General features: G+C 27.2%; 1 protein-coding gene and 1 long non-coding RNA gene across 5 annotated transcripts; one reads left to right on the top strand and one right to left on the bottom strand.

Moving 5' to 3' along the window:
• LOC145202467 (protein RRP5 homolog) lies at positions 1–25,350 on the bottom strand. 4 transcript variants are annotated; one of them, XM_090082656.1, is made up of 47 exons: positions 25,121–25,350; positions 24,108–24,206; positions 23,805–23,981; positions 23,454–23,615; positions 23,221–23,317; positions 22,455–22,558; positions 22,257–22,325; positions 18,868–18,975; positions 18,287–18,558; positions 16,397–16,453; positions 16,117–16,177; positions 15,738–15,884; positions 14,106–14,308; positions 13,914–14,022; positions 13,626–13,676; positions 13,189–13,395; positions 12,996–13,055; positions 12,770–12,865; positions 12,556–12,624; positions 12,113–12,281; positions 11,967–12,019; positions 11,742–11,829; positions 10,690–10,817; positions 10,438–10,548; positions 10,024–10,088; positions 9,291–9,374; positions 9,031–9,130; positions 8,855–8,937; positions 8,695–8,757; positions 8,424–8,508; positions 8,099–8,182; positions 6,904–7,000; positions 6,382–6,562; positions 6,238–6,297; positions 6,028–6,056; positions 5,353–5,449; positions 4,083–4,196; positions 3,771–3,946; positions 3,461–3,531; positions 3,210–3,245; positions 2,751–2,846; positions 1,853–1,921; positions 1,575–1,759; positions 927–1,095; positions 656–809; positions 354–519; positions 1–259 (listed from the first exon to the last, which is right to left on the bottom strand). In XM_090082656.1, the coding sequence occupies exons 1-47, from the start codon at positions 25,226–25,228 to the stop codon at positions 97–99; spliced, it is 5,232 nt and encodes a 1,743-aa protein (XP_089938782.1). In that variant the 5' UTR covers positions 25,229–25,350; the 3' UTR covers positions 1–96. The 4 variants fall into 4 exon arrangements, 2 of the variants coding, with proteins under 2 accessions (XP_089938782.1, XP_089938783.1); XM_090082657.1 differs by having other exon boundaries at positions 15,990–16,177; positions 25,121–25,339; XR_016451006.1 differs by lacking the exons at positions 1–259; positions 354–519; positions 656–809; ... (8 more) ...; positions 5,353–5,449; positions 6,028–6,056 and having other exon boundaries at positions 9,031–9,182; positions 25,121–25,344.
• On the top strand, positions 5,545–23,674 carry LOC149890641 (uncharacterized). Its single transcript, XR_016451008.1, has 3 exons — positions 5,545–5,654; positions 17,612–17,727; positions 23,546–23,674. It is a non-coding gene; the product is annotated as an uncharacterized LOC149890641 (long non-coding RNA).
• Positions 25,351–26,560: the final 1,210 nt, after the last annotated feature.

Consider the following 26,560-nt stretch of genomic DNA (forward strand, 5'->3'; position numbering starts at 1 on the left):
TCAAACACTTAGCGTTTTTTTTTTTGGTTTGATTTTTACACTTAGAGATATTTATCAAGAAGCACTTTAGAAAGATAAGAGTATATAAAGTTCTATTTATTCATCATTATTCATTTCAACATAATCATTTGCTCGCTGTTGCACCGCTTCTATAGTCGTCCGGTTTCCGTATTTTTGCTCGAATTCCAGATAACGTTTAAACATGAACTTAATCTTTTTCGCACTCATTTTCAATGTGGTCACACGCTCAAAAATATTTCTAAACAAATACAAACAAAAAAAAGTCACGAAAGCGTTTAAAAAAAGCATGTTCTCAATACAAATCAAAACAGCAAAATAAAAGAAAATCATACCGAACTTGTTCGTAGTCCCCCAATTTTATAGTCATGTCAATATATATTGACCATAAGTCAGAGCGCTTTGGATAGTTTTTCAAAACACTCTCCAATATAGTAGACCCACGTTGTGGCTCTCCCATTTTATACTCCATGAGTGCAAATTGAACTATAGTAGCAATATCTGAAAACAGAAACAGTCTTTAATAATTAAACCTGACGAACTAAAATCCAGAGATAAAAACTGAATTAAATGAATTTTGTGAATATCTTTTTTTTATAAACAAATTTAGGAAGACAATTTAAAAAAAAAGATATACGTTTCCGTTCATGGAGAGATTTTAAGCTGCGCTGTAAAAGTTTTCGTGCTTCTTCCAATTTTCCGCATTTCATAAGAAAGAAGCCATAATTGATCCAAACACTTTTGCTTCCTTTAAACTTTTTCAAAACAACTTGATACAATTTTTCGGCTTTCTTAAAAAAAAAAAAAAAAAAAAAAATTACTATTTAAAAGAATTACTTTTTAAATTTCTACAAATAATTTTTGACTAGAATTATTCGTTGATAAAAATGCCATTGAAATCATTTTACCGCTATTTTGTTATTCTTCGCAAAAATGTCCAGCGTTTTTAAGTAAATTTTCTTAGGATCGTTGGCTTGGACTGCTTCTTGTAAAACTTTGTCCAACGATTCATCTGTGCCATACATACTCTCTAAGTTTAGAAGTGCAACCCATACATTTAACTTCTCTTGCTCTTCCCTTTTAAAAAAAAAAGCAACTTCGCACACAAAGAATATGACCACACCCATCATCATTTAACATCACATCTTAAAAGAACCCGTCTCAAATAATTAAAACCCTAACCCTTCCACGCATCATTTAAGTTAAAACTACCCCCCCCCCCCTTCAGATAAAAACTTTTTACTTAGAGTATTACCATCTTATTCCCAATGATATATTATATATAATAGATGTCTAACTTGCGGGATTTTATTGGACAAAAAGTGAAGCCGCTTTTTTTGTTTACAAATTGAATCCGCCATTTGTAATAAGGGCAAAAACTATATCCGACGTGCGAAATAAAAGTTAAAAATGAACGTTTTTGCCCGAATTAGAAATGGCTCCCACGGCTTCACATTTCGGATCGAAGTTAGACATCTAGTATATATAATATATCATTGCTTATTCCTAATTTAAAATGAACACAACTTTAAGTTGTGGAAATTTAAAAATTTCACCTAAATGATATTGTTTGCAATGCTTTTCGAGCAACCTGTCTCGCCTTTTCAATTTCCACAGAATGTAAATGAAAAGCCATATATTGAATCCAAATTATTGAACTGTTTGGCGAACCAAGACATAATCGCTCAAAATCCTCAGCACTATCAACATGACGATCTGTATCAAGTAACGCCAGCTCAGCCTATCGAAAAAATACAAAATCTTATGAAAAATATTCATATTAAAGAAAAACAAAATCTTTAAAAAAAAAAAAAAAAAAAGATAAAAATGATACCTTGTGAAGAAATTCTTCTTCGGCTTTTTTTGCTGCTTTCTTTTGTCGTTTTGTCTTTTTTGTTTCAACCTGAAATTAGGTGGCTTTTTGTTAAAATTTTTGTTAATAAAAACTAAGATATCTAACAATTCTTAAGCCACTCAATCGATAACTACGTCATAAAATACCATAAGGAGTTTAAAGTTTTATTTGAGCCTTAATTTTAGTTTCGAGTAAAAAGAAAAAAAAAAAAAAAAAAAAAAAAAAATGTTTATCAGAGAATCTTCGGCTAATTTTTATGATAACTGTTTTGAATACGCGATTTCAAAGTCTTGCTCTATATACTTCTAACAGCCAATTAAAAAAGTGAACCACGATGAAATCATACGGCACAAAAACAAAAAATGTATTGCAGTTTTCAAAATTTTCACAGGAATTCACATTGGTGCAAGAGGATCTACGCTAATCTTAATGTGAGTGGCTTATACAGTGAAACCACCCACAGAAACATTGTCCGGAAAATAATATCATAACTACAATTTTTTGTGAAAGCATTTTCGTCTAATTTAAAAGGAGAATGATCTTGTTAAAAGCCCTAATCCGTTTATCCCACTCTCTATTAAGAAATAATGATGTTAATGAGCCATCAATGACTTATCTATATCAATATCTTCAGTTGTTTTTTTTTTTCATTTCTTATGATATTTCTACAATGCTTCAACTTAAAGATATCATTCAAAAATCTCTTACAGGAGAATTTGATAAATAATCAACAGAAATTCAAAAAGATACTTTAAAAAAATAATAGATATAAAAAAAAAGATATAAAAGAGATATAAAGATATAAAAAAACTAATAGATGATCAATTGTTTCATAATTATTGTTGATGAATGATTATCAGATTATTTAAATCAAAACCTTTGCTTTGTTTTCATCTTCAGAGCTGTCTTCTGATTCACTTTCATTCTTTCTTTTCACTTTATCATCATCATTCCAATCAAAAGGAAAATCAATCTAAATTAATTATTTGAGAATACATGGCTAAAAACAAATCATTTTAAAAAAATACAAAACTTTTTAACTAATATTATATGAAATTTTTGTAAAAAATATTGCAACACCAAAATTTTTGCAGAACATTTAGAAATATTTGTTTTTTTTTTGTGTAGGATTTAACTTGTATGAGAGCAAAAAAGTATTTAACTGACATAAGAATAAGAATATAGAGGCTATATTAATCTTTTATAATACCAACTTGAGGTATTCATATAACTATTTCAAAACTATGGTAATGAAGACCTAAAACTTAAAAGTAATATTAATAATCTTAGCAATTCAAAAGAATCATTGTTAATGAGACCTGAAATTCATTTGTACCTGTAATGTTTGTTTGGTTAACTCAGTGTCTTTTTCCTACATTAAAAAAAAAACAACAACATAAAGACAACTGAGAGCTCTTTATCTGATATTCTTAAAATCAGGTGCTCGTAATTAAACTTACAAGTTAAATTTAATTAAAACTAAATTTAATTAAAAATAATTTTAATTAAAACTAAATTTAATTAAAAATAAATTTAATTAAAACAAAATTTAATTAAAAATAATTTTAATTAAACAAAAAAATATACTTCATTAATATCTTCAACATTTTCAACATCTTCATCTTCATCTTCAACTTCACTTTCAGAAAATGAGGAATCTTAAAATTTATTCATTTTAATTATACAACATCAATGAAAAAGGAATCTTTTTATCATACAAAATTATAAAACAACTTCATGAACCAACACATAAATCAATAAATCAATAAAAAAAATCATTAAAAGTCAAAATTTAATTAAAATTACACAATAATAATAATATAATAATAATTATGTAATAATATAATACAAACATAAATATATTAAATCTAAGCTGAAAAAAATTAAAATTTGAAACCTTCATTTAAGTTGTTTGCATCCTGCTCTTCTTCTTCCTTAGATGATTTTTTTTTCTTTTTCTCACTGCCTTCTTCGCTACCAGAGATTTTGCGCTTTGGTGGTGGGGCTGGATCAACATCCTTTACATCTTTGCCACGCAGAGACAAATTGATGTGATTTGTACTTGGATCAATACTAACACAAAAGGATACATTAAAAAAAAAAAAAAAAAAAAAAAAAAAAAAAAAATTAAACTAAAAAAGCAAATAATTAAATTAACAGATTCTAATAGAAAAACAAAATAAAAGAAAAACTAAAATCAGAAACTCACTTTATTACTTTTGCTTTAACCAGTTTTCCAACATGAAACAATGATACAAAGTCTTTCACAAAGTACTGTGACAGATTTTTAATTTGAACTCGACCATTAATAGTCGGAGAAAAACTGAAAAAAAGAAAATTTTTTCTTATTACTTTAAATTTTACTAGAAGATTACAGAAAGCAAGAAACACTGAAAAACAAACAAACAAAAAAAACAAAAGCAAAAACAAAAACTTTAGGTTTTTTAGGGAGTTTATTTAAAACTAAAGCCATTTGAGAGGGAATGCGAGAGGGGAAGGGGATTTATACATTACACAGCCGGTATGCTGTTAAGCATGGAGAAGGGAAAAGTTGTTAACATTTACAAGACTATGCCTCTCTTAAAACAATTTCTCCACATTTTTTTTGTTATTTTTCCGAGTTTTTTAAAGCCTTTCGAACTCCTTAATTATCAGTGTTTATTTGTCAACTTTTTATTTACTTAGTGTCCAGAAGTCTGCTTGTTCCATATGCCTTTGTGGTAATTGTCACTATTTGATCAGCTTTCTTCGTGATACGTCTACATGAAATGCTTTTTTTGTCGGTTTTTTTCATCGTAAATGAAGAATTCCCATACAGGACTGTCATGTTTCCTACCAGCCAAAAACATTGATAAACTCACTCTGTTAGTGATTGATTTGGACCTCTTAAGAATTTTTAGATATAACATATATAACACTATAATTAACTAAAAGAAAAAAAAAAATTCCATCTAATGGAATTTTTAGTGAGATTCCAATAAAAAAATTTTGTTGGATGCTTCATTTTATGTATTGGTTCATAAAGCTGGACGTTTGAAAAATCTATTTTTTAGGTTACCATTGGTTACCTAATATTTACAAAGTTCAGTTAAAGTTTTCTAAAAGCTTTCTAAAAACAAGATTCCACAAAAAACCCAAATAAAAAAAGGATTTATAAAGTGAAAGAAAATTTCAAATATATAAAAACGTTTCTCTCTATTTTTCTCAATATTGGATTCATTTTCGTAGTGGAGAGTCATATTTACGGAATTGTTATTTTAAAATTAATATCAGCTTTCTTATGGAGATAAAATGAAGAAGCTGTTAATTGGTCATGAATATGAAATAACAATTTGCTGTATTGAGTTATATAAATATCATGGCTTTAAATACACTTGTTCTTAATTGTTTGATGTTAATTTTTTTGTGTATATATTTTGTGAGGTGGATTAAAAAGAACATTTTGAAAAAAGTATATAAAATACATAATAACACCTTACCTAACAAAAACTCCAATTTTTGAACAAGATTTCACATAACCACGCAAAATATCTCCTTCCTTAATGTCATCATATCCATCAATATATTTATCCCATTCTAAAGAGAAAAAAATTGAACAAAATTATATTTTTAACAAGATTAAGCATGTTTAGCGGCATAGTGTGTATTATAGATATGATCTAATGATATGCTTATGGCAAAAAATATTGTTAAGATTAGAAATTGCATAAACTTATAGAAATTTAAAAAGTCAGTTCTGCTAAATAATAGATTGCTTATTGTCTGGTTGGTAGTTCACTTTGTAGGTTAACTTTAGTACTTCTTTTATGTATTCAGATTTTTTTCAAGAAACTTCATAAAAACCATAGAAAACTATTAAAATAAAAAACAGCAAATTTATAAAATCAAAATTTTTATAAAAAAAAGTTTTAGCTACTTCTTTCTGAAAGCCTTACATGATACAACATGATTCATAACTAAAAATTATATACATAAATTTTATAAAATATCAGTAAACTTAAAAAAAGATAAACACCACTAATTCTATTATAACTCAGAATTTGGTGGGCTTTAATTGAAAAACAAGGCCATTTTTCTTCACCAGTTTAGTCTATAATGTTTAGTTATGCAACAATTATATACAATACTTAAAAATAAAAAAAACAAAGAAATACCTTCCATTCCTGAAGAATTTCCATTTATTCTAAGTAAAAATGAAAGATAAAAAAATTAAAAAAAAGAAAAAGAAAAATGAAAGCAACTTAAAGTTAAAATTAAATAAAAACTAAATAAAACAACCAAGTGATATGTAATGGGAAGTTAAAAAAAAAAGTAGAAAAGTATTTTTTAAAAAAAATTTAAAAATATTTGAAAAGAAAAATTACCTAGATAATCTTAAACTTAGATCTATTTCCTTAGTTTTCTTCACACCCAATACCTTACATCTAAAGATATAGTTTATAGTTTTAGTAATTAATAAACAAATAAAAAAAAAATCATTAAAATTAAACATTACTGCACATAAATACCTCACAAACTGATCAACAGCAAATGCATCTAAAGGATTCTGTGTAAACACATCATTCAGCTCTGTTATATGTGCTATACCTGCTTTCCCATTACCAAGCTCAATAAGCAATCCTACATGCTTGAGAATTTTTGAAATTCTTCCATTAAGAACAACACCTTTAGCCACGTTAACAGCTTCTCCTAAAAAAATCTTCAAATTATTTCTTAAACTCAGATATAATTTAATAATGTAAGCACATAAACTCAGATGTAATAACTACTTCATATGTAAGAAAAAAATTTAAACTTAAAATGTAGTATAAGGCTTAAACTTAAATAATGTGGATGTTTAACAAACATAAATAAAATGCAGTATAAGGCTTAAGAAGAGACAAACTTAAAAAAAAAAAAAAAAAATTAGAACAATTAACTTCTTTACACAAAAACATAGAGTAAAGCTAAAAAATATTTCTAAATATTGATTCTATTGGTGAAATGTAAGATATCTGAATTTAAAAAAAGAACAAACATATAAAGCTTGCCTAATCGAGTTAGTTCAAGGTGTTCTTCTGTGCAGCTTAAAACTCTAGCTGAATAAGCTAAACCAAGCTTATACTTTGACTGCCACATCTGAAGATCCTGGAAAATAAAATTTCAAGAAATATTATTTTTAAGAATTAAAGATTGCAAGTGATTTTTGGATTTTTTTATAAGCTTTTTTTAACAAAACAATACAAAAATCCGTCAATAATTTTATGTTGGCATCACTTTTGTTGTGTTTCTGATTCATTTGATCTGTAAGGTTTAGAGACGCAATTAAAACACTGGGAAGTAAAATATCAATTGGGTTGAACTATGATAACAGTTGTAATAACAAAAAATAATTGTGACAAACTTTTACAACAAGACATTGTTGAACGCTAACTTACCATAGTTGCCAATACAATGAAGTTTAATTTGAAACATGATGCAAGAGGAAGAAAGAAAAATACAACTGCAATGACAAGATTAAAAAAAATTGTACATTTAGCCGAACAGAACCCCAAAATTAAACGAAAAAACAAACAGGATGTGAATTAGACTACTAGTACTGTAAGGAAAGTGCCACTTCAAAAAAACACAATGGAGCAAAAATCAGTATTTGAGGCTATTCGTTGTACTATGAAGTTGGATCTATAATTTGGATTAAAGGTATTGTATACAGCTGTGTTTCTATGGAAACAAATATTTTATTGGCAAAAACAAATCCCAGGGTTGATATTAAAAAGCAGTTTTAAAAAGAAATCTGCCACAACAACTAAAGTTCGTAAGGTTGTAGAATCCTTTCAGATAATATGCTATATTATCTAAAAGATATGTATGACTTGTAGACTCAGAATTGTTCTTCAACCATCAACAAAATTAAAGGATACTGCACTAAATACTCACACATCCTTTTACTACAAACTCCTTTTTTTGAGAGCATTTTTTACAAATTTTTATATTCAAATATTTACTTAAAGAATTAACATTTATGGATTTAAGAATGAAAAATCTAGAAGATGAAAATCTGTTATACTTTATTACTTTTTTTTAACAAATGCATCCTATAAATCTACAAAAAAAAAAAAAATTGTTGCGTGTGCAAAAACAAGATAATACACTCTATTTATGAAGATTTTTAAGCTAACTCATATTTTTTACAGCTGTAATAATATCAAGATGATATGTTAAAATTAGTTAAAGAAAATAGTCTACCTTAATGGAATCAGAAGTGTTAAGAACAGAGATTTTTCCTTTCACTGATGGACTGACAGAAATCCATATACTTTTCTTTGTAACCTTAGAACAAAATTTGATATACTTTTTAGACTATTTCAGTATTTATTTGTTAGCTAATTTTATAATACACACCAATAAATTATTAAAATATGTTACAAATTATTTTATAACTTATTAGTGAATTATATGCAGTGAATTATATTTAAAGTACATTAATTATATATAAAACACATCACATATTATTTCTCATCATTTTATTAGCAAAATAAAAGTTCAGATAAAAACAAGCACTTTTCTTTACCGACGATACAAAACCCTCTACAACTTCACCAACTGAATATTGTGAGATTAGTTTTTCAACTTCAACTTCTTGTGATGCCAGTACACTTGCATTAATGAAATCATGTTAAATTACAAGAAAATAAAAAACAATTTACAATTCATGACTTTAACTAAAAAAAAAAAAACAATAAAAAAACAAAGATAAAATAATAAAAAAACAATGGCTTTCCTCATAATGTACAAAATTGGATGTTAAAATTAATCATACATAGTCTTATAGAAACAAATACCTGGGTTTCAAAGACAATTCCAGGAGTGACCGCGAAACATTCTTATGTGAAATAGGCAGATAACTAAACAAAAATAAACAATTATTTGGTATACAAATATTTTAGCACAAAATAAAAGTTAACATACTTCCATAAATTTTTAGTTTTGAAATGCACTTACTTGTATGTACGCAAATCACGAAAACCAATCACTTTAGCCTCAACTGTTTGCATTGGTTTGAAGGCCTTCAAAGGTGACTTACCCTTTCAAAATCAGACAAAAAAGTGCTTAGAACCTTTTACATGAACTCTTACTCTAAAATTAATAAAAATCTCAATGTTTGTGAAAAAATTCACCTCTTCTACTTTATCAAGAATATTTGTTATGTGTATTCTTCCATTTAAACGACCATTCATCAGAGAAACACTCAACTGGCTTGGCTTGATACCTTTTACGCTGCAAATTGAAGCAAACTGATAATGAAGGGTTCTTGCAAGTAGTAACTTCACTAACTCAAATTTAAATTAATCATTTTAACAATAACAAAAACTTATGATAGATTATTGTTCAGATGACAGATTGGTACACATAATGAGCAAAACAATTAAAAACTTACACAGCAGAAATCAATGAACCAACTACAGGAGTATTTTCTTTATCACCACTTATAAGTTTGACTAAAACTACTCCATCATCATGCCTAAACAAATTTCAAAAAAAATTTCATTATTGCTACTTATTTTAGCAAATACAAAAATAATAAACACAAAAATTTGTAAAAACCAATCTGTAAAAATTTTTGTAAAAATCAATTGTTTTAGATTAAAAAGTTTTGAAATAAAAAAGGGAAAAAAGAAAAATTAAAATAACTGTCTGTGTGCTGTTTTTAATATTTTTAAGTTATTTTTATGAAAACAACTGTCAGTAATGTTGATGTTGCTGCATCTTAGTAATAAAATAACAAACAGAAAAAAAAAAGGACTGAAATGGTCTTTTATATCCTTAAATACCAAGTCAAAGTTGTGTAAATGAATATAGAAACCATGAAGAAAACTTAATAACTCTAATTTTAAAAATATTTTTTAGAAAGTTAAGATTTCATAAATATCAAAGAACTATTTTAATAGATATCAAAGAACCAATGAAAATTCTTTTTAAATTCTTTGTTGAAGAAGATTTTGAAAAAAAAAAATTTTTTTTTTGATATTTAATAAAAAAACAACAACAAAAAAAAGCAACTTAAACTTACAAAACCAACTTACACAAAAACAATAAAAAGTTTGCTTCATTAAGATATTTTCTTGAAAAGAAAAGCAAATAATCATAAACAAGCAAACAAAAAGGCTCACTTTAAATAAGAAACTGACACCACACTTTGTAAAGGAATGGAACATTTGAGTACATCATTTAAATGCTAAAAAAAAATTTTGTAAATTTAATTGCAATTTTTTAAATATTTTTATGAATCTAATTTTTTAAAATCATAAACAACTAAAGAGCACAGGGGAAAGTTGATTTATATTATTACCCTGAAAAAAAAACATATCCCAATAAATATTGTTTTGAATTGAGTTTTGAGTGAAAAAAAGTTAAAAACTTTGAAAGAAATTGAAACAATAGAAACAATTTGCAGCCTGTCTTAAACAAGTTATTTCCTCATAACCACAAAAAAAGGGGACTGCTACTTTTTACCTTGTGGTCTTTAACTGCCAAGTATTTTTTACATTTTAATTGAAAAACTAAGATTTGATTGAAAAACTTACCATCTTTGGGTATGCATAAGCCAGTGTGTAATTCAAGTCTGTTAGCACAACTGCCACAAGAAAGTTGCTCACATAAACAACAGTTCCTTTCATTTGAAAATCAACTTGAAACTGATCAATAAAAAATAATTTATCAATTTTAATTTTTAAAAAGTAGCAAGAAATATTCATGAACAAAGCAAATTGTGGAAGCAGAATAATTATTGCAAATATGATATATATATAAAAAAAAAAGGAAAACAAAACAAGAACCTTTTGTATTTTTTTGTTTAGAGCAGCTTTAATGGCATTTTTATCAGTGAATCCATGAAACAACTTTTTAGAAAGATCTATGTCAACAACCATCACCTGACATTCATCACCAACTTCTAAATCTTCATCTGTACGGTTTAAAAAATATCATTTAAAAGAAACAAAAAATCTTTTAAAAATGCATAAAGAGAAAGATAACTTAAGAAGATACAAAAGAGATTTAACTTAGAATAAACTTGTGACATTAAAAAGACATTTCAACTACATCACTTGTAACATAAAATCATAACATTTTCCAATTCAAAGGCATTTTCCTTTAAACCAGAGAAGGAACAACATATTGGTTTACCAACATTTTTTAAATCAAGAGAAATCACTGTGACTTTTAATAGTACTTATTAAGTTAAGTAAACTTAAAAATTTTCAAAATACTTTTCTCAGGGTTTGAAATTGTGTTGTATAAAAAAATTTAACTTTAAACAGTAAAACTAGATTTTTACATGAATAAAAAAAAAACTAAAGAAGTAGAATGCCTAAAATTAAATATCTAATTTTCAAAAGATTTTTACAGAAAAGGCCTCAAAAACTATTTAAAAACAATTTATTTTTAATAGAAGTTAAAGTGTCTTTTTCTTTGATGTTTTCATAAAGGTAGTAGAAATTGCAATTTATTCAAAAACAAAAATTTTTCAAAAATCACAATGGAATATAAAACATTTAAAATAAATGCAATAAATTAAAAGTTACTAAAAACTTAGACTAAGCATGCTATAGTTTCTTAACGATTTCTCAACTCAACTTTTGTCATGCCTTAATTGTATCAGTTTTATCTTCCTTATTGAGACAGAGTATTCTTTCAGTTCTAACTTTCTTTCTAGATTTCTTAAGTTTTAGTTTAAGTGCACCTGTTTCAAGATACTTTGTGAATTTAAAAAAACTTTTTCTAACAAGTTCTGATAGTATAGCAACTTTAAATAAAAACTCTTTTGTTTTCTCTTACGGATAAAAAATAAAAAATAAAATCAACAAGAATAGCATTTAAAAAAACATACCAACAAATGAAATAGCGCCTCTTAAAAATAGTTTAGTATGCAAATCATGATAGGTCACCAAAATTTCTTCTTTAGAAATCAAAGATATCTAAAAAGGGAAGCTCTGCGAATTGGTAAATAAAGTACAGATTTTAAAAATCTAATTTAGCAACTTTTCAGATGTTCTTCTAAAGTAAATTAAAATTGAAAAGAACGCAATATTTCATGAAAATCATTTTCTCTCACCTTTGTTAAAATTATTTCGCCAATCAAACTGGGTAGAACTTGAATTTCTTTATCTGTTCAAAAGAAAGACTCAGAATTCAAATAATTAATGCACAAATTTACTATAAGAACAAAAATAATAATAAAAAAAGACTTCAAATAATGACCTTCAGAAAATGAACAGGAGGCATGTAAAAGTTTTCTCTGTAATAAATAACTCTGCAGCAAACCATTTGTTGACATCATTATGTTTATCTCATTTCCCACTTCTTTTAACAGCAAAGAAGGTTTGGCTGTCAGTAAAAAGCGATTTTTTTCTGCATCGATTTCAGTAACCTGAAGAAAAAAAAAGAATATTTTTTTCCTCATGAATGCAGAAACAAAAAATTAAACTAAATAGTAACTATGCTGCATAGAAATCATTTAGATAATTGTTTTCAGCACATTGACTTGATATAGTCAATAATAGCTATATGTAAACTTTCCTTGAAATTGTATCCTCAATATGTTGCTTTTCAAATATTGAACCTCAAATATACTTATTAAATATATTCTAAATCTAGAAACCAAAATCAGCACATTGTGTGTTATAACAGAAAAATCTCTCTACCTTTACTAATAAAGATTGATTAAGTTTGTACAACCCTGATGGATCAGATACATAACTATCAGCTAAATGCTAAAAAAACAAATTCTTTGCTTAAATGACAAAATATAAAGCTGGTGCAAATAAGTTTTACAAGAAGCTCTCTGAAGGAGTATTTTGTCAAGATTACTTATTTTCAATAATAACTAATCACTGAAATAAGTTATTTAAAACTTACACCATTAGGAACTAATCCATTTACACCAGGAGAGATGCAGACAAACAATCCATATGACATTACATGAGACACAAAACCTCCAAATACCATACCAACCTATGACACAAAATGAATTATGAACTAATTTTAACCTATAATAGAACTTGAAGAAAAATAATTACCAGAGAAAAAAATACTTTACAAAAAAAAGTAAAAAAAAAACAAAAAAAAAAAAAACATTTATAACCTTTAATTCCTTGAAATTTTCTACCTTGATACCTTGAACTACTTGCTTCAATGAGACATTCTTAACAAGTTAAAGTCTTATCAAAAGTTTTATTATAACTGAAATAATAATCAGCAAAAAAACACATAAGTGATGGAGATCACAGATGAAGGCTATTCTTATAAAAAAAAGTTCTAATTATACAAAAGGATACAAAGACCTCTGATCTCTTATCTTTTTCATATATAAACAAATTTTGAAAGAAAAGATCTTTTGTTGCTGTTTTTAAAATGTGTAGCCATTGTTCATTCAGATTCTCAAAGTCAGACAAATGTTGCTGATCTAAGTTGACCAATAGGTTATTTACTAGCTTAATGTTAATTATGCGTGCAGAGAGTTTCTCAAAGCTACCATGAACAACCTAAATATACAGAACAATTTTGAAAAAAAAATAAATAAAAAACTTTGAAATAAAAATTGAAGTAGAAAATAAACTTACAGTTAAACATGTAACAGCACATAAAAAAAAAAAATTTTTACTATTCCTAATTTTAAAGGTTTTCCTATTCCTTAAATACATTTACTGCTATTCCTTAAATACATTTACTGCTCAGTTTTGACCAGTGGATGCAAAAACAAAATAAAATATACTTCTCCTATTTGTAGCTGTTTTTCTTGAGAAGCTGACAAGATTTCTTTATTCTAAAAAACAACAAAGCACAGTTTTTTCATGATATTTTATCAAATGCAAGAAAATTCACGAACAGACATTAAAAAATATATCGTGAAAATCTCCTGACTGCAATTAACCACTAGTCTCTTCATTATCATAATCATCTTTCTTTAAATTATGGTTAAAATTAACACATAAAACTATGGTAAAAAATTTTGATAAATTTTTAAGTTTTGATGATAAAATTAAAAAGTATTTTCTGGTACCTTTAGTGAAACAACCATCTTTTCTTTGAGTGTGTCAACAGAGATTACTGTACATTGTAAAACTTGTCCTGTATAAAAAGACATCTCAAGATTTGCACCTTGAGCCAATCTATAATAAGAAATCACAATAAAAGTGCTATTGCAGTAAACAAAACACAGAATTATTTGGTGAAATTGAAGAAAATTTCTTACCTGCATTCCGATTTTGGCAGCAAAGCTTTTACACCATTGAAAAATGTAATAAAAAGCCCAAAAGACTTTATACCAGAAATAAAGCCATGAGCAACAGTGCCAATATCAACATTATATGATGAAACAATTGGTAGATCAGAATTTACCAGAGTTTTCTTATGAGTTACAATTAAAGATCGCTCATCTGGTTTACATCTCAACACCTTTTAGATAAATAACTCTTTAACTTAACTTTAAAGAAACTTACTTATCGATTGGGCTTAAGACTTTCCATTTGGATATAATTAGCAATAACTCGAGAAATACTTAACAAACTAATTACACATTTTTTTATAACTACATTCTATTTACATATCTAATTATATTGGTGTTTTATTAATACTATCAGTTTATCAGTCCAAAATGAGAAAAGAATTGATTAATCAAAAAATTGTTAAAAGTTGCTAAATTTTCAGTTGGAGACATATAGAAGAACAAGGAGACTCAAACTATCGAGAGAAAAAAGACAGTGGAAGGAAGGTTTTGTTGACAAAAACCAAGTGAATTTGATCATCTGGTCAATTACAAGAAATCCATGCCAATTCCAAAGAGATCTTGATAAAAAGTTTGAGTGTAGCTGTTTCCTTGTCATAAAAGCACTCAAGAGCAAGGGTTTGAAGGCTTACACCAAGAAAAAAAGTCTGAAGCAATCAATTGATGGAAAATTAAAAGCAATATGCCGCGCAAGGAAGCTTGTCAAACTTTTCAACTAAGTAAATTTATGCATTATTGAGGACAACAAAGTGTACTGCAAAAAGGATTTTCTCACAATTGCCTGGCCATCAATATTATTATCAGTCAAAAGGTGTTTATGTCAGCAATAAGTTTAAGTATATTCAGGCAGAAAAATTTGCTCTGAAGATCCTCATGTGGCAAGTGATTTCCTCTTGTGGCCTTAAGATTGCTTCATTTGTCAAAGACTTTGACTTCCAATTTGTACATCACCGAATATCTTCAGAAATGTCTTTTGCAGTTTATTAACAAATACAGAAAGGCAGTTATCTTTTGACCGGATTAGGCAATATCCACTACTCAAAGAAAACAAAGGAGTGGAACAATAAAAAGGGCATCAAAATCATCTTTAAAGATGCGAATCCTCCGAACTGCCCTGAGCAACACATAATCAAGAGCTACTGGGTACTTGTAAAAGGTATCTTGTTGAAAAGCAACAAATCAGTGAAAGATGACAAAGAATTTAAACAAAAATGGATAGCAGCATCAAAAAAGATCACTAAGAGCAAGATACAGGCCATGATGGTACCTACTCTCAAAAAAACTCGATTAGTTTCCAAATGTCCTTTGAAATCTGAACAAACTGATTCAAAATTTTAAATGATACAATAAAGTTCAATGTAAAAAAAAAAAAAGGAATCGCTTTGTTAAGTATTTCCAGAGTTATTACTAATTATTTTTGACTAAGATGTTTTGAACCCAATTGATATGATATATAACATTTTAAATTCAAAAACTAAAATTTTAAATTTAAAAAATCTTAAATTTAAATAGTTAGAAGTATTAAAAAAAAAAGAAAAAAAAAAAGTTGCATTTCACAAACAACGCCATTAAAAAGATTATCAAAAATAGTTAAAATACCCTGAAGTTCAGGCTTTTCCCTTCCACAAACTTTTTCTCAGGATGCTTTAAATTAATATCAGCCAAATGTAACCGTGGACATAAGGCTCTAATACTATCAGTTATTTTAACTAGACACCCAAATTCCTCTAAGGTTAAGACTGTACCCTTTAAAGATAATTATAAATTAGAAAAAAAATGATGTGCATTACGTATATAAAAAAAGAGAAAGTCAATCATTTTAACAAATGAAAAATTTTTTAAAAAACTTACATATTGCAAGGAGCATCAAGCAGCTGCAGCACAGGTATTTAACAGTTACAAATTAATTTACATAGCATAGTGGACATGCCACATGCATTAGATATAACTAACTTTTCACAATTTTTTTTTTACTTACAGAGACCAACATTCCTGGTTTTAGGTCTTCATAAGAAAGAAACTGTTTTTCAATAATTGATCTAAATTTCAAGCAACAGTTAAGCCAAATAAAAGTCACACAGATATTACTAAATACTATAGAATCAATCTTGCATACCAAAGAATTTTTCATGCAATCAAATGTAAAACATTTTGAATAATCATGGATACTACAAAAATAAGTAGGCTAGTAAAAAGGTAAAAAAAGGTATGAAGAGGTTTTGAAACTTTCTTTGATCTCAAAGAATAAAAAAATTTACTTTTTCATAGTAAGTGTGTAAACAGAATCCAAAGCACTAAACCCAAGCACTCTGCACCTATAATCAATTAGGCAACAATTCACTATTTTTAAATTCCTTTTTTGTTCAGTAAGTTAAAGAACAAATAATATGCTGGAGCAACACTTAAAAAGTTGTTCATCAGATGAAAAAAATAATAATTTAAAAGTTTTTTTTAAAAACTTTAATAAAGCTAATTAAAAACATTTTAAATTCTCAATATAAGAAATAAAATGGAGCAAATTTGAACAACAAACTTTAAAAATGGAAATGGCAATTAAATGACATAATTATAGTAAATTACATAAATAATTACATTTTTATTGTTACATGCATTAGAAGAGTCAACAGTATGAATGTGTGTAAAGCCAATTTGCTTTTTAGAGGCATCCAAGCATTTCGGTAAACATCAGAGTAAAATCACCTCAATTAAAGTTATTATTTTGACAATTTCTTATAAAATTAAAGTAAAAGAAAAAAAAAAATAACACTGGAGGTTTCACATTCAGAACATTTTTAAAAAAAATATGAAACAAAAATTTAGTTTTAGCATCGTTTAATTTTGTTGTCACTACAACAGGTTGAGCATCATTTCTAAATCATTCATTTGAGATTGGTAATCTGAATTTGAAATATATAATTCAGAATGCCAACCAAGAAAATAGTACTAATCCAACACTAGTGCTAGACTGTGGAATCAGCTAGCTAAAGTCCACCCTTTTTTCACATCTGAATTGGACTCCCCTTTATGTAAAAATTTACGGTATATATTACTAAATAAAAATTTCCAAATGACAGATTTCTCTTTGCAGTAAATGTACAAGCTAAAAGGATATTTCATGATTTGAATAATTTTGACACTAGTAATATCCTTCTGAGTATAAATTGCCATTTGTTGGCACATTTTTACTGATCTTCTGAGTATATTGCCATTTGTTGGCACATTTTTACTGATCTTACTCAAAAAGTTACAAAAAATCTCTGACTCTCCACAACTCTGCACTAGCCACAGAAATTTAAACATAATAGTTATGAAAACATAAGTTTTTTTTTTTAAAAATTATCATTTATTATCATTATAATTATTATTTTAAAAAATTATTGGCATTTTACTTGTTTTATTTATTGCTAAATAATGTTGTAAAAATTTTTAAAAGGTTTTGTTAACTATTCATATATTGCATGGTTTATTTTCAGGCCTGAAACTTAAAAAAGATTAAAAAAGTTCCTACTATATTCCTACTACATTAATGCTAACATAAGTGAAATTTATTACAAGCACAACTGAGCCAATGATGGAGCTACTAAAAAAGGTTAGTTTTTTTGTTGTTGCATAATTCTTCCTGTTGTTTAACATTGGCATGTTTGCAATAGGTGTTTTAAGTTTTGTAAACATCATGGAATTAACATTATTGTTAAATATTAGGAGTTAATGCTTCTATTTTAAAATTACCTTGAAAACATAAAATATTGTGAACAACACAGGGAAATGTTACTTTTTGTTTCAATTAAAATAAAGCACTGATGTCATTATTTACTAGAAAGCTTACAGTGAGCATGCTGTTTCCAAAACCATTTATAAAGACTGATGTCAAAGAACTGAAATTTATTTAGAAAAATTTTAATTTTAAATTGTTATTCAAAATGAAAGAAGTCTTATAGAAACCTATGATGTATTTTTATAAAAAAAAAAAGATTATTAAAAAAAAAAAAATGAACTTGGAAAAATCTAACGTTATGTTTTTTTTAACTGTCTTTTGATAATAGCATTGTGTAGCCTAAAAGCATTAAAGCAACAAAGTATTTTACTTTGAATATAGAGAAAAAATTTTTTTTACACAAAATAGTTCAGGGAAAATACTTGATACTTACTTATGCATAGTGCCCACTTTGTACTTTTTACCGAGTTTTGCTGTATGATTGTCACTAACTCGTGAAATATGCACATAACCAAACGATTTTTCAGACATTTTCATTAGAAGGCCATTTGATGAATCACAACGAACTACCTTGCATTCATCAAGCACATCTCCTATAGAATGTCGATTGCAAAGAATATTCTTTGGAAACTTTATTATTTCAGACAAAAGAGAAACACCAACTTGTTTTGTTTTTGGGTTGATGTGTATTATGCGCCCCTCAACCTAAATAAAACAAAATAACTAGATTCAACACCATGAAGATAATTACATAACTTTTAAGGTTTTTTAAGCTCCTCAAAAGTTATTGAACAATTTCAGTTCCTTTCATAAAATAAACTAGCATTCAGCATAAGAAATAAAAGATCTTAGGAATATTAATTTAGTATACCAAAACAATATAATCAGTGAAAAAAAAAAGTAAAACAATCTATCAAAACTCTTCAAAATAAAGTGAGTTTGTTGTTTTGCTTATATTATTATATTAATTTTATTTAGCATATATTTTATACATAGATAAGACATATAAGATACCTTTTTGTTAATAGATTCCTTTTCCTCTTCATCTAAAGAAACATGAAGCTGGTCAACAAAAGCTTCAAAATTTCCAAATATTGTTCCAACACCCACATTCTCTGATTTCTAAAAAAATAAGAAAAGGTTACCAAATTTAACCAACTAAATATTTCTATGGGTTTTAAAGGAATGATGAAGAAATAACAGCAGATATCAAACTAACACTATGAATTTTAACACCCTTTAACTAAGCATTTTTTATTACTCAAAAACTACTTAACAGATTTTTTTTTTTTTTGCACAATGAAGCTAATGTGTTGTTGATTAGCTGTATTGGTGTTAAATACTGGCTATCCTTGATATCGGGTATCCTTGAATCGGGTTAAAAATGAGTAACCAAATATTAAATCAAGAAAAAGTTTCGGAAGTTTTTCCTCCGAATCCTTCTTTGTCACAAGATGACATTTCAAAACTGGTTTTACTGGATTTTTTTTTTTTTTTTTTTTTTGTGGCAATATAATGAGACTTGGTCTATTGAAAGGAAAGCAGAAAGTGGAAAAAAGAAAGGATTTATAGATAAATAAATACCAGTTATTTACTCCATAAAGACAAATCCATGTCAGTTGCAAAATTTGCCCCCAAGTTCCTTTTATATCAAGCAATCTGCAGCTGTGGTTGAAAAAGTGCACCATAAACTATACTCATAACACTTTGAACTCAAATTTGTATATGGAAGAATACTGAAAAAAACATCATTTGCCAATAATTAAAGAGCATGAGTTGGCTACAATGCGCTACTCCAAGAAACCACTAAATGGTATGAACAAAATGGGATTGAATGGGTACCTAAGGAAACAAATCCTCCAAATTGTCCTCAACCATAAGTCATTTGTAAGTTATTGGTCAATTATGAAAGGAATCATATTGAAAAGAAAGAAATTAGCTCAGATGAAGAACATTTTAAGAAAGAGTGCATAGCAGCTTCAAAAAAATAGCTCAAAGAAAATCTAGGATACAATATGTAATTGCAAAAATATTTGGTTTTTATTTAAACATCCGATTAAAAATGTATAAAATGATTGAAACAAATATTTTAGCTTTGTTGTTTAAAAAAATTGAAAAAATCTGTTGTGTAGTTTTTATGTTATTAACAATTAAAGGGTGCTAAATTTCATTGTGTTCAACCAATAACAGAACTACAAAACCTTTGTCATTTGACAAAGGTTTTGTAATTCAAAAGATGAACAGTTTAATTGAACAATACAACTCATTTGAAATAAACTTTTCAACCATTTTTTAAAAACATTTTAAATTAGACAAAGCAGAATAAAAAAAATTAGATCTTAGGTCAAGGTTGGGTTGAGCTTGTTTCATAAAGAATTGAGATTCGAAAAACTTGTCAACAACCAATTGCTATAAGATTATATTGAAATTAACTCCAGACCATTTTAAGATATTTATAACATTTATAAATTTTATTCTAAACTACATTTTACTACCAATTACATTCCAGATATAGAGCAGCTTTTTCCAGAAAATAGTTTTCAGAATTTTTGAATAATAACTTTTATTAAACACATTTTATTTATCTTTTACACAATTCAAAAGGTTTTTCTCTATTGCCATTCTACTGTACTTTTCTAAAGTCATTCTTTGTATTTGGTTTTTTTAAAATTTGGATCATTCCATATGAAATCATCCGAGCAATGTCACCCTTAAAAGTAGGTTTCCTTGATTTTTTTAACCACTGATTTTACCATTAGAAATCAAAATTCACAAAATTTGAGCTCCTAACAGTAAGCAGTTTAGAAGTTATTGTTGATAGAACAGGAGATACTTTGCAGAAAAATGGGACAAGGTCCATATTCTGAATTTCTTATTTGTTCTATAAAAACAATTCTGACAGCTTTAGGTGAGAAAAACCCTCTTTAAACTTTTACTTATTTATTTATTTATATAAAAAAAGTAATTTATAAAAAATACTCTTGAACTTTAACTTCACTATTTCCTGTTTATAATTCTCCTGCTATTACTTTAACTAAAGCTGCATTAGAGTTCCTTACTACAAGACAATTACTTAACATAGCAACATATTCACTCTAATTAGCAATTAGGTAAAAAGTTTCGAATATGTATTATTGTGACAAGATTGTAACATGTTGGCAATAAAAAAAGTTGTTTTTTCTCTTTAAATAATTCAATTAATCAAACTTAGAAAAGCTTAATTGGTAGAAAAACTTCTTCTGACTGTATCCAATGTTAATGTGGCTTAAGGAGACTTAAAGTTGTTTTTTAGTTTGTTTACATATATGCTAGGTAATATACAACAACAAAAAAATGTTTGATTTTTCACACTTTTAATAACCTTTTTTTGTATGATGTTAAGTTTGGTTTGGTTTAAATTATATTTTAACACATACTAATGTTTGCACTTCAATACAAATCATTTATACTTTAAGCATTTGTTTTGAATTAAGTACTGAAGATAATGGGAAATTGTGATTTTGAAGGAGCTTTGAACAGCAAATATCATAAATTAAACTTGAGTAGGACAGTTAGATTAGTTAAATACACTAAGCTAATTTTATACCATAAAAATGTTTCACAGCCACTGAATACCACTCCTGCAGAAAGATTTGCAGCAGCTAAAACCACAGCTGGGGCAGGATCCTTCAACCAATATAAGCTTGTTTGAGAGACAGCGATTGTTTTCAAAAAGAGAAGATAAAGTGTTCCAAAATATACTCAATGGTAGAGTTGAAGCTCGTCAACTACAGCTGACTACTGATGGCATAGTACCATTCAAACTTGTAGCTTGCAAGAACAAAATTATGAAAGTTAAATTCATGCACCCTTATGGTCTAACAAAAAGGTTTACATGGCCACCTACTGATGTTTGCTGGATATCTATTGCAAATATAAACAAAAGTAACAGTTCCTACTATGTGATCAGGTCAAATATACGATTATCATAAGTGACTACTTCAATACCAATGTGAACAGCTTTTAAGTACAACTTTATGTATTGTTACTCAAAGTGTTTAGAGTCTTTATCAACTTTATTCTTTATCTTTATATTTCCTTAATAATAAAAAACTAATATAATTCATGATAAATCTTTATTTTGGCAATTTTTTTAAAACAAATTTTAAATATTGTATTGTTTTTAAACCTTATGTTAAAACATACTTTCGTAGTCAAGAAAAAATTACCCAATATTTATAAGTTTATAACTTTTGAACTGCAATGAATTTGACAATCAAATTTTGAGATTCTACTTAAGTAAGTCTATACATACTTAGTTAAAAGAAATCAACTTTTAAGGGTGACATTTTCCAAAATATTTGGATTATTTCACATGGAATGACCTGTGAGATGATTGAAACACTGAAACACTTAAAAAATACCTTATCTGTTTTAAAATCAACTAAATGCCCTGGTAGAAGGGATGAAAAGTGAGCAGACTTCCCTGAACACTAAGAGATAATACAAAAAAAAAAATAAACTCTGCAATATAAAAAAAATGTATAAAATATACAGCATTAAATAAATTTTTGACTAACTTGAAAATTAAAAAACTAATGTAAGTAAAAAAAGAAAGAAACCTTCATCTTTGCAATTTTCTTATGTTTTGTAGTCACAGTTAAAATTTTTTTATTCTGACTAATTTGTAACGTTCCAAACCACTTTAACTCACCAACTTTAAATTCTAAAAAAAAAAGTAAAAATGGTTTTAAAAAGCTTTTATCTACAAACTAAATTTATCTACTTTAATTATAATTGATCAGTTTGATAAGCAATCCTTTAAATACGATCAGTTTGATCAACAACCAAGTGATGTAAACGAGTGACTGGACAATATGGTAGTAGACAAAATGAAAGCTTTTAAATATTTTTAAAACTTATGTTCTTTCTATATATTATCATATTGTTTATACTATATAAAGCAGCTATTTGAAAAAGTGTATATATAGGTTGGGTTCATTCTAGAGTGAGCTTGGTGAATATTTCACTGAGAGTTCAGTTTTCGCCTGAGTTCTGTTTCTAATAATCAAGAGTGTAGCTATTGGGGAATAACTGATTGCAAATACCCCCCCCTCTCTGTTTTTTCCTATCTGCTAAAAGTTTAATAGTCTAAGAATTGTTAACTGCATCAGTCATTTTTTTCACTCCAAATATGAGTTTTTTTGCAAATATTTTCCAACTATGAAGAAATATATTTGTTAAATCTAATTTCACTTTTGAAAGTCTAAATTGTGTTTTTATACAATTTAGACTTTCAAAAGTGAAATTAGATTTAAAAGATCATTCTTATTAATTATAATAGTAACAATACATATATGAAATATATTAATTATTCTTAAGAACTACCTGTTTTTGATTTCGGCAAAAACCCATTAAATTCTTTATTTCCAAAGGAAACAACAAAACCATGATCTTCAACACTTTTTATCATTCCCCATAAAACCTTATTAAAGGTAAAGTTAGTTATCATGACATTTATTATCATTAAAAATAAATTTACATATAATAATAAGCAAATACTTGGCAATTAGGCTCTAAATGATCTAAAAACATAATTTAGAAGAAAAAAAAAAAATTACCAATCCAGTTTGCAAAACATTTGCCTTTAAACCCTCATTTATGTCAGAAGGAAGAATACTTAATAAAACTTTCTTGTAACCATGTTTTTCAGGTTCAAGCTTTTTAACAACCACTGGTACTAACTGCCCAAGAGAGAGCAACAATGAAGCCAAAGAAAGATTCTAAAACAGAAATCCAGTTTTCAATTATTACTGTATTAACTTTCATAATGATAATTTTGATCATAAAAAAAGTGTTTTGAATTACTGCAACTGTATTTATACTGCAACATTTATTTACATTATTGTTTATATTGCATATTTAGTTGCTGAGGTAGTAAAAATTGCTATGAATATTCAAAATTTACTGACCTTAGAACTTTCATTATCTTCAACTTCATTTTCATCAGAAGCAGAAACCTCATTAAGAAAAGTTTGTATATCCATTAAACTGATATAACCACTTAAACCATTTGGTAATCCAATTACATATTCTTTTTTATTAACTTCTTTCACATAACCAAGTATAAGTAAGCCGTTGCTTAAATACTATAAAAGTAAAATGAAAAATTTTGAAACAAAAATTGGTAGAAAAACTTTGAACAACAGTATTTATAACTTGTATGTTAAATAGAAATATTTTTCTTTTACTTTCATGAAAAAAGAATATTATACCTTGAAAGAAAATCGATCGAGGAATTTATATTTCAATGGATTTTTAACCTCAGTTATTACTTGTAACTTTTTCTTCTTCTTTCCTAAAGGTTCATCATTCTAAATGTGCATAAATAAAAAACAGAAATATAAAAAAATAAGATTAAGGTCAACTATTTGAACTTAACTTTTGGTTATATACTATAGTATATAATATAGCATATAGTATATAATATAGTATATAATATAGGATATAATCGAAAGTTAAGTTCATGTAGTTGAGTCATTTTAGTGCTTAAGAAATTATTCAATAATTCAGAAATATTTTGTTATACAAACAACAATCAGTGCAGTACCATTAAACTCTTTGGTTATTGAAAAGCCACAGCGTTACTGACTACAGACTTACCTTATAATTATTTAGTAAGTATAACTGAATTTAAGAAAAAAGCAACAAAAGATTTTAACTTTTTTAACTTTATAATTTAGATTAGCCCTAGGACAAGGAAGCCACCCAAAATTGTGGGAGACATCAATCAATTCCACTAAAATTGGGGGTGGCATCATTAAATTTACAAAAAATGTTGTCCAAAACTCATGTGAGGTGTCTGCACTAAATATAGAATTTATTGTGATCAGCTCAAAGTTGATGTTTTCTAAAGGTTTTAACCATACTTGGAGATAAATTTGCTTTAAAACATATCAATATCAAAATTGATTAGGTGGTTCTCAAAAACTCAGAAAAAGACTTTTTTAACTTTTAAACAAAGTGTACTGAATCTGGAGTGTGCAATACTTAAAAGATCTTTGATTTGCAGCTAACAATATAAATCAAGGGAAAAAATGATTCATTGACGGGTACCCAAACCTGGGTAGTTATCCATGAAAGCTTCATTTAAATATTTAGTTTCATAAATAAAAATTAACAAAAACTTATCCAAAGGCAAAATAGTTAACAACATAATAAGTCCTATTTCAAATATGCTAACGTTAATTTTTTTTTTTAACAAAATATTGGTGCAACCTAGCTGTACCTTAAATAAAACATCTTTTTCAGCAATACTTCGAATCTTTCTTGCTTCAAGTGGAGTCAGAACCTGAGCTCCACCTCTTGGGAAATCTTTTACTTGAGTTTCTGTCATTTGCAACAACAACAAAATTTGATTATAAATGAAAGTTTTGCTGATAGGGGAAACGAAAGATATTTAAATAACCACGTGAGCATATACAAGTATGAAGGTCCAAAAACGTTCGTTAAAAAATCATTGAAATTAACGGTTTACCGAAAGTTATTAATAATTATAAGGTTTTCAAGCGATGATACGCCTCCTACACTAACAAGGAAAGTTATTTTGACTAATTTGAAAGAAAAAAAATTCTCTGGTTAAAATTCAAAAAAAAAGCATCAATATTTTTTTATGAATAGAGGGTTTTACTTAAAAACTTGACTTTACTAAACTTTTCTCTGCAGCTTCTCGAAGTAGAGGATAACAGGTTCTCAGCCTCCTAAAATTAACAAGTGGCTTCGTCTAAAACTTATTTGATTGTCAAACAAGAAACAGCAGAACAGAAGTATTCTGAAGAACGGTTTCAATATGTTATATTGAATAATGTAATAACGGTTTCAATACGTTTCAATATGTATGTAAGGGTTTCAATGCCTAGGAAAAACTGCAGCTTGTACCCTAACTAGATACACCGATTATGAAGGGGATGGTCTGACCCGGGGGTGGTGATTATCAAAACCATGCCACATAAGCTAGATGCCAATTAACGTTATTATTTAATATTCCTGGTTTAAATTAAAACATCCCACAATCCGAGAGTGTTCACGCAGTACCTAAGAATCATGAGTGAAATGGAATTGACATAACCCCTTCATGTAGATGTGCAAGTGTTGGACATTTTCAAACAACAATATTGAGCGTTCCTATATCAAAATTCTCTTTTTTTTTTTTAAAACGCAACTAGTTTATAGCGAAGGGTTAAATTGCAGTTTCATGGTTTGACTCCGTGAACGTTGCAGGAAAAAGAGACGGTTCTAATAAAACCACTATTTCAGAAAGGTGATAGTAAATGAAGTTTGATGCACAAAAAACAAACTAATAGAAATAATCGTTTCAAGGCAAAGGGAAAAGAACTATAAAAGATAGTCAAAACAAATAAACTTCAATTACGTCAGTAATGTTTACCCCGACACCTACGCATTAGAGATAATACATAATGTGAAAAACATATAAAAAAAAAAAAAAAAAAAAAAAGAGCCAAATGTTTGTGTAAAAAAAAAAGATTGATAAAATGATTTTTTAAAAAAAGAAGAACCAAAACTAAAAAACGAGATGTTCTATGGGAAAGATTCGCAAACAAACACTTTAGAAAAGAATTAAACTTATACATATCGCGTACCGAAATGTAAACCAAATATCGTAGGTAACCAAATAAGTCAATCATTTAGATAAATTTAACTAAGAATT

This window comes from Hydra viridissima, unplaced genomic scaffold, assembly GCF_058129835.1.
Source record: "Hydra viridissima isolate aposymbiotic clone 2 unplaced genomic scaffold, HvirCarnegie_v1 scaffold_3, whole genome shotgun sequence".
Taxonomy (NCBI): domain Eukaryota; kingdom Metazoa; phylum Cnidaria; class Hydrozoa; order Anthoathecata; family Hydridae; genus Hydra; species Hydra viridissima.

Coding starts and splice junctions, on each gene's coding strand:
- LOC145202467 (XM_090082656.1), bottom strand. CDS start 25,228: ATGACAGAAACTCAAGTAAAAGATTTCCCAAGAGGTGGAGCTCAGGTT. Junction 13,677..13,913: donor AGATGGTTGTTTCACTAAAG/GTACCAGAAAAT, acceptor GTTGTTTTTTAG/AATAAAGAAATCTTGTCAGC. Junction 12,866..12,995: donor AAAATTTCAAGGAATTAAAG/GTTATAAATGTT, acceptor TTTGTGTCATAG/GTTGGTATGGTATTTGGAGG.